The sequence below is a fragment of the Microcebus murinus genome, chromosome 16 (assembly GCF_040939455.1).
Source record: "Microcebus murinus isolate Inina chromosome 16, M.murinus_Inina_mat1.0, whole genome shotgun sequence".
Lineage (NCBI taxonomy): Eukaryota > Metazoa > Chordata > Mammalia > Primates > Cheirogaleidae > Microcebus > Microcebus murinus.
In genome coordinates, this window is record NC_134119.1 from 5,282,775 (window position 1) to 5,290,891 (window position 8,117).

General features: G+C 57.2%; 1 protein-coding gene across 1 annotated transcript; it reads right to left on the minus strand.

Moving 5' to 3' along the window:
• Window positions 1-2,062: 2,062 nt before the first annotated feature.
• PCK1 (phosphoenolpyruvate carboxykinase 1) lies at window positions 2,063-7,676 on the minus strand. Its single transcript, XM_012770477.3, has 10 exons — window positions 7,547-7,676; window positions 7,107-7,370; window positions 6,518-6,699; window positions 5,893-6,096; window positions 5,232-5,419; window positions 4,705-4,867; window positions 4,063-4,287; window positions 3,840-3,971; window positions 3,331-3,426; window positions 2,063-3,131 (listed from the first exon to the last, which is right to left on the minus strand). Exons 2-10 carry the CDS (start codon window positions 7,328-7,330, stop codon window positions 2,677-2,679), a joined length of 1,869 nt encoding a protein of 622 aa, XP_012625931.2. The 5' UTR covers window positions 7,331-7,370; window positions 7,547-7,676; the 3' UTR covers window positions 2,063-2,676.
• Between the last annotated feature and the right edge of the window lie 441 nt (window positions 7,677-8,117).

An 8,117-nucleotide genomic window follows, 5' to 3' on the forward strand; every position in this document is an offset into this window, starting at 1 on the left:
TCGGCCTTGGTGGCTGGGTGCCCTTGTCCTCACTGAGGTCCGCTCTGCAGATGGGCTCTGAGTCAAAAGGAGAGTTGTCTTAAACGGCCTGCACTCCGGGGATCGACTGCTTACTATTTCATGCTATATGCTTTCAGTTGTTTGCTAGGCGTGACTGTCCAAATAACACGCTTCACACGTGACAATACGTAGCAAACACGGCATGTCAATACATTATCTTCTGCAGAGTCGCTTCAGTTGCCTAGCTGTCCACTCTGGGAGGGCCTACAGGTTCCTTAAGGAATCCCCTATTTGGGGGCATTTATGTTGGTTCCTGATTTTTGGCCATGACAAATAACAGCTTCGTCATGAGCATCCTTACAGCTAAATCCGTGTACACGTTCATGGCTGTCCCCTTAGGGCATACTTCCGAAAGGTAGAATGTCTGGCCCCAGACGCAGGGCCTGCTGCCACCGTGCCTGAGGAGGGGACGCTGGCTGCCTCGGGGCAGGGGCTGGCTGCATAAGGGGAGAAAACTCCCCCGGGGCTCCTGGTTGGACCCGCTCTTCAGCCCCTTCTCCTGGGTGGGAGGAGGACCCGGGCGGAGGCTGCCGAAGGCAGTTTCCACTCCCGAGCCACCTCGGGTCACCAGCGGTCACCAGCGGTCACCAGTGGTCACCAGCCGCAGTGGCGGGGAGCGGGCTCCCACCTCAAACGCTGAAACCCCCCAGTGAGATAAAAGCGGGAGCCGCTGCCCTGCTTGGGCCTGCAGGTGTCCAGTCCCCGGCTGTGTCACCTCCCTGGGTCTCTTGACCCCCCTGGAGGAGGTGTGGTCCTCTCGCCCACGTCCCAGTCCAGGAGATGGAGGCTCGGGCGTTTTGTGCAACGGCCTGAGGGCGCCCCGAGAGGGAGAGGTGGCCGAGACTCACTTCCAGGCCCTCCGGGCTCCAGAGGTCGGCAGGGGAGTCATTACCACCGATGAGATAAAAGAAGACCTGCGGGCTGGGAGCAGGGCTGGGGTGCACAGAAGGCTCCCAGTGTTTACTCCCGGGGCAAGGGAGGAAGGCAGCAGGGAGGCACGTGGCGGCAGCCCTCTCCCCTGGACGGGCTCCCTTTACTGCCACCGCTGGCGGCGATGGCAACGCAGAAGCTACTGCTCGGGGGTCTCAGGCCAGGGGCGCCTGCAGGCCCTGACGCCCTGCGCCCTGGGTGCAGGTGCCTGCTGGGGAAGGAGCCAGGCAGGGGCGGGACTAGGGGAGGAAGCCTGGGCTGTCGAGATGAATCTGAGAACCAGCTGCTTGCTCGCCGGCGGGTGGCGGAGGGTGAAGCCAATTTCACAGCCTAGGCGCAGGAAGGAAGAAAGCAACTGGAAGGAAGTGCTGGCTATCTTCAGAACAAATGTGCGATGTAAAGTTTATGGTTTGTTTGGACTGTTCTGGAACACCCATAAACGCTGGGAGGGGAGCAGGCAGAGCGGGGGCGGGGGGCGGGGCAAACCACCCGCCTTAGGTCTCGGGCAGCCCTTTGCGTTTGCGTGATGCTGGGTATACAGAAGGCGCCCAGTCAATGCCTGCACGACAGAGATCCCTTCGACTCTCCCTTCTGAAGACCCCTTTTATCCTCCCAGTCCTCCCCTGTGGCTGACAGCTGAGAAAGGTGTTGCTCAAAACGAGTTAAAAGGCGAAAGCCTGTGCGACTGCCTGCAGGGCAGCTCTGGTGGGCGACGGGGACCCCGGGCCGGAACTGCGGTCCAAAAGCAGGCGTTAAACTCTCCCGGTGCAGCCGCACGAGCCCCAGGATTTAAAGGTTTGTGTGATAGAATTGTCCAAGGGCGCCCACTAGTGGCTTCAGCTAAATTAGAAAACGCAAAGCCTGGTGCTGCTGTCACCTGGGTCCCCATCCGGGGCTCATCCCTCTGCACCCGGCTCCCTCCTGCACCCCGGACCCCCGCAGCTCACCCCTTCAAGGGAGATTCCTGAGGTCCCACCGTCTTGGCGGAGGGGAGATTTGGATACAAGGCGTTTAATCAGAGGGCTTTTTTTCTTGATGGTTCAAGTAAGGAAAACCAAGCAAAGCAAATCCATCTTTTTTATAAAAGTTTATTTTGTGTAATTTTTTTCCCCAAGAAGTAGTTTAAGGTGGAAAAATCACAATTATGTAAAAGTAAGGAAAAACTGTATATAAAAATAATTTAAACACATGTATTAATAACAAAGCAACATTTCTTACTACCAACAACTAGTAGGTAATCTTGCCCAAGATTTTTCCAAAGGTATTAAATATATGTCAGGTAACAGTACACACAGATACACCTGTACAAACAGACCACACACACACACACACATATATACAGCTCAAGTATGTTTTTTGTGCATTTTAGCTAATTGATATAGCTGAAGTGAAAAAAAAAACAAACAAACAAACTAAAAAGACAAAATGCCTGAGTGACTTAACAGTTGAACAAAATATACATCGGATATGAATTTTGGAGACATGCTAAGATTTCCCTTCCCAATCTCACCAGCTACTAGCCTGTACTCTGTGGTTTTTATCTGAAAAAAAATTAAAGTGTGCCTTTCAGATCTGCTCATTGGGGTGGTGATGATTACGCCTCTGGCAGTGTTGATTCAGGAAAACTCGCCCTTTTCCGCAGACTGGGAAGGAGGCGGGTTGGAAGGCTAAGCTCGCGGGCTCCGACTACATCTGGCTTATCCGCTGCTTCAGGGCGAGGACCTCCCTCTCGATCTCGTAGGGGAGGTCGGCGTTGACCTGGTCCTGCAGGTACTTCTCGACGTCTTCCACCTCCTTCTCCCAGAACTCCTTGGAGATGCTGAAGAGCTCCTCCGTGTTGACGTCTCCCAGGCCCTTCAGGTTCAGGGCGTCCTCCGCGGGGACGTAGCCTATGGGCGTGAGCTTGGCGATGTCTTTCCCGTTGATGCGGTTGAACATCCACTCCAGCACCCTGCAGTTCTCTCCGTAGCCGGGCCAGAGGAACCTGCCTTCCTTGTCCTTCCGGAACCAGTTGACGTGGAAGATCTTGGGCAGCTTGGCCGCTGGGCGCTGCGCCATGCTCAGCCAGTGGGCCAGGTATTTGCCGAAGTTGTAGCCGAAGAAGGGCCGCATGGCGAAGGGGTCGTGCATGATGATTTTGCCTGTTAAACAGAGAGGGGGTGGCTGTTGGCAAGGGACGCCCTCCCGGGCAAGACCGGCCGCTATCACTGTTGACATGAGCACGCTGGGTTCTCTCTCTCTTGTTCTCGCTCCGCGTGCAGACGCAGAGCGGAGAGGAACAGCGATGGAGGAAGCGCAAATCCCCCTTCCCCGAGGTTTCGAGCCTGGGCGTCAGTTTACCTTTGTGTTCCGCAGCCGCTGTGGCCTCGGATCTCATGGCCGCCCCCACAAACACCCCATGCTGCCAGCTGAGGGCTTCGTAGACTAGAGGGACACCTTTAGCAAGACAAAAGAAAAGTTCCTTAAAAGCCTTGACCCTCATCCTCCACGGCCGGTGGTGTCACTTCACAGCGTGGAAAGACATAGCAAAGCAGCAGCTTTGTCACCGAGCTAACTTTGCATCTGCCGAGCTTAAGCGCAGGAAACTGCTCCAAGTTACACCGCGGAGGCCACAAAGTCAAAGGTCAAATGGGATCAAGCTACATGGGATCAAGGGCCCAGAAAGGTCCCGGATGACCAGCAGGGCTGGTTCAATAGTTGAGCTTGCCAAGTATTCTGGAATTTGGGAGAGGAAGCTCAAGGTCTTGGGCACCCCCTGGCAAGGTCACGGAAAAGGAGAGACGCCATGGAAGTGCTTTGGCAGCCAGCACTCCCATTGTTTTCCCAGCCTGAGCGAAGGAGGGCCTCACCAGCAGGTCTGCGGCCCCCAAAGATGATGCCCTCGATGGGCACGCCCTCCGGAGACTCCCAGGCGGGGTCGATGATGGGGCACTGGCTGGCCGGGGTGCAGAACCGCGAGTTGGGGTGGGCACAAGGCTCTCCTGCAACAAGAGAGCGGGGAGCCCCTCAGCGCCGGGCCCAAGCAGGCGGTGCCCGCAGCCCGGAGCGCCGAGGCCTCTGCAGGGGCCTTACCGTCCTCTGGGCTCCACTCCTTGTTCTTCCAGGAAGTGACGGTGACGCCTGGGGCCAGAGGCTGGTCGATGCCCTCCCAGTAAAAGCTCCCGTCACTGGTGGCGGCCACGTTGGTGAAGATGGTGTTCTTCTGGATGGTCTTGATGGCGTTGGGGTTCGTCCTCACAGAGGTCCCAGGAGCAACTCCAAAAAAGCCGTTTTCTGGGTTGATAGCCCGCAAGTTACCTGGAGAGTTCCAAAGCAGAGAAGCAGCAGTGAATGCCAAGCAAAGCCTAGCACATGCTGGCATCTTGCCAGGCTAATGTGTGTGCCTGATTCTCAAATCTTTTTTTTTTTTTTCTCCTTATGATCCAAGTATCACATTCAATGTTGAAACTTTTCACAACTTCTTCTTCTTCGATTTTCCTCCCATACCATTTTAATAAATTTATATACGTGAACAAACAGCAGCATACGGCCCCACTGCAGTCCGGACCGAGTCACAAGGGATGCTTACAGAGCACGTATTTCTAAAGCTCTGCAAGCCCTGAGCTAACGGAACGGAAACCCAAACACCGTGGGCATAGGAGGATTGGGCAGGATTTGAGGTCAACAGCTCACTCGGGTCCCATTGGCGTCACCCGCCGGGCCTCACAGAGTCACCTTGGCTGTCGAACTTCATCCAGGCGATGTCGTCCCCGACACACTCGACCTTCCACCCGGGCAGCGAGGGCGTCATCATGGCCAGGTTGGTCTTGCCGCAGGCGCTGGGAAACGCGGCCGCCAGGTACTTCTTCTCCCCCTCGGGGTTGGTTATGCCCAGGATCTGTTGGAGGCGACACTCGGCATTCCCGCCTTTGCCCCTGCCTCTCCTGGAGCACCTTGGCCTAGAAGCCCCCAAAAGCCAGGCCCTCAAGTGCATTTCTCCAGGTATCGGCACAGACTAACGCTTCCAGAACCACGAAGGCCGGAGGGCTCCGTGGGCCTCACTGTGTCTGAGGCCCTGCGGGAGGGACACGCACCAGTGGTGCAGTGACAGTCACCGACGGAATTTCCCGTCTGCCCGGGGAACCTGCGCGTGCGGAGGGGAGTGTTGGGCCCTGCCGGGTGGGGACTTCAAGCTGCTCTATCTGCCCCCTCCCCGCCCCGGGCCCTCTTGCAAGCCCCTCTGGGGGTTCCCGCGGCCTCACCAGCATGTGCTCTGCCAGCCAGCCTTCCTCCTTGGCCAGCCGGCCGGCCATCCTGAGCGCGAAGCACTTCTTCCCGAGCAGCGAGTTCCCGCCGTACCCGCTCCCGAAGGAGATGATCTCTCTGCGGTCCGGCAGGTGGGCGATCAGCGTCAGCTCCGGGTTGCAGGCCCAGTTGTTGACCAGAGGCTCTGTGGACGAGGCCCCGGCCCGCGTCAGTGCGCCGCCTCCCCGTTCGGGGCCTGCCGAGAAGCTCGCTTTTTTTTTTTTTTTTTTTTTTTTTTTTTTTTTTTTTTTTGAGACAGAGTCTCACTTTCTTGCCTAGGCTAGAGTGAGTGCCGTGGCGTCAGCCTAGCTCACAGCAACCTCAAACTCCTGGGCTCAAGCGATCCTCCTGCCTCAGCCTCCCAAGTAGCTGGGACTACAGGCACATGCCACCATGCTCGGCTGATTTTTATATATATATATTAGTTGGCCAATTAATTTCTTTCTATTTTTATGGTAGAGACGGGGTCTCGCTCAGGCTGGTTTTGAACTCCTGACCTTGAGCAATCCGCCCGCCTCGGCCTCCCAGAGAGCTAGGATTACAGGCGTGAGCCACCGCGCCCGGCCTCGCTTTTTTTTTTTTTTATTTTAACGTCTGATTTTGAAGCAGTGCACTTACTTCTCAAGGGCAAAGGGCACCCCACGGAGTGGAGGCACTTGACAAACTCGCCGTCGCCCAGCGCCTGCAGCACGGGCGTGCCCATGCGCGTCATGATCCGCATGCTGGCCACCACGTAGGGCGAGTCCGTCAGCTGGATGCCCGTCTTGGACAGCGGCGAGCCCAGGGGCCCCATGCTGTAGGGGATGACGTACATGGTGCGACCTGTGGGCCAGAGGGTGGCACTGGTGAGAAGCGGCCTTGGACTCGGGGAAAACGCAGCCAGCGTCGCCGTGGCCTCGCAGAAGAACAGCGCTGCACGCTGCTGGCCCAGCCCCGGGCTAGGGGCGTCCACTGGAAAGTGAGCAGCCTGCCAAAATGAAACAGCTTTCACAAATGTGCAATTGGGCCCCACCAAGCGACTTTCAATCCACATGCGTGGAAATGGTTTTCACGTCCGTAGAAGACGGCCTGCAACGGCAGAACCGAGACGTGTATTTTCAACACACGGGCAGCTTCGCATGCGGAGCCGAAAGCCATCTGAGGCCGCGGGAGCTTCCATTGCCGTCGCGATTGCCATTAGGGTAGATGTGACAATGAAAGGGTTGCCGCTGTTCTGCCTGATCAAATAAACCGCTCCGCTCACCTTTCATGCACTCCGGGAATCGGGCGTTGAACGCTTTCTCGAAGTCCTCCTCCGACATCCAGTGGCCCAGCTGGCTGACGCCGCTTTTGGGGATAGGCACCGTGTCTCTTTGCTCCTGGGTAATGATGACCGTCTTGCTTTCGATCCTGGCCACGTCCTTGGGGTCAGTGAGCGCCAACCAGCTGCAAAGATCGCAGGATTCCCGTCAGCCAAGCACCGTCGGGAACGGAGCAGTCTCACTCACCATCACGCTCCTCCCTAGCAGGACGCCGGGCGCATTGGCGACCCCCCACAAATGTGAACGGCCAAACCCACCAGGCCGTGGCCGGGGAGACAGACTTTTGCTAGGCTAAGAGCTAGTCGTTTTGCGGGCGCCATCTCTCACTGCAGGCCTGCACCGCTCTGCCCATGGCACGAAATTAAAGTCTGTGTGGTTCTGACCATCCTAGTGAGTTTTTCAAGACTCTGCAAGCCCCCTGCCCTCCCGCCCCCCACCGAGAAGTCTTCATTCCCCTCCCTCTACCAACAGCGGGGAGATGGAGGGGAAGCATGCGGGGTGGAGGTGGCCGGGCAGCCCGAGCCCACGTACCAGTTGTCGTGCTTGCTCAGCCTCCTGATCACACCCTGCTCCTCCATGTGCTCCAGGAGCCGCCTGTTCTCCTCCTCGGAGCCGTCACAGATGTGCAGGTACTCGGGCTGGCACACCTTGGCATAGGTCTCCACGAACTCCCTCACTGCCCGGGGCAGGCTGTCGAGGTTGCCCTGGACAACCTTGGCAGAGAAGTTCAGGCCGTTTTGCAGCCGAGGAGGCATTTCTGCAGGCAAGGCTAAGGGGCACGCACGCCGAGGTTCCCTGAAACAGAAAACGCAGGCGCCTAAGCAAGAGCAACTGCGGCACCTTCCCGCACACTCCACGGCCTTTTGTTGGAGTTGTGCATCACGGGATAGTTGTTGCTCTAAGGAAAAAAGAAAACGAGTTCACGCCATCTCTGTGATGTTTAGAATTGTAAATACAAGCGCTCCACCTACCTCTTGTTCTCTTTGGAAGATCTCAACTGGAGATCCAAGGGCTCCTCTCCGGGTTCTTCCCGCTGGCGAGTGTGAGCTCCCGGTGGGAAGGCCGTGCCGGGCGGCCGGCCGGCTGGCTCTAAATACCGTGGCGAGAGCGGCCCGCCCCTTGGCCGCACCCAGGGAGGCTCGCCTCTGACGTCAGGGGCAGGCCTGTGGACCGCCGCCAGGGTCACTTGTGCTTGGGACCAGCCCACCACAATAAACCGCAGGAGATAATCATTGAACGGACAGTTGTTAATGAATGCCGGGAGACCTCGGGCCCTGCACCAGCCATGGTGAGTTCTTACACAACTTCTGATTGACCAAACTTCGACCCAGTTTACTGCTGATGCAAAACATAATGCCCTTTTCTTGACAGGCGGGTGCGGTCGAGGACAAGGCTGGCCAGAGCACCTCCTGGACTTCAAAGGTTGTTGGCAGCACATTTTGTGTGCCAACGGTTGCTGGCTGGCAAAGCACTGCAGCCTCAAGGTAGCACCCCACAGTCAAAGTTCATGGGAAGGACGCACCCTAACTCAGCCAGCGTGTG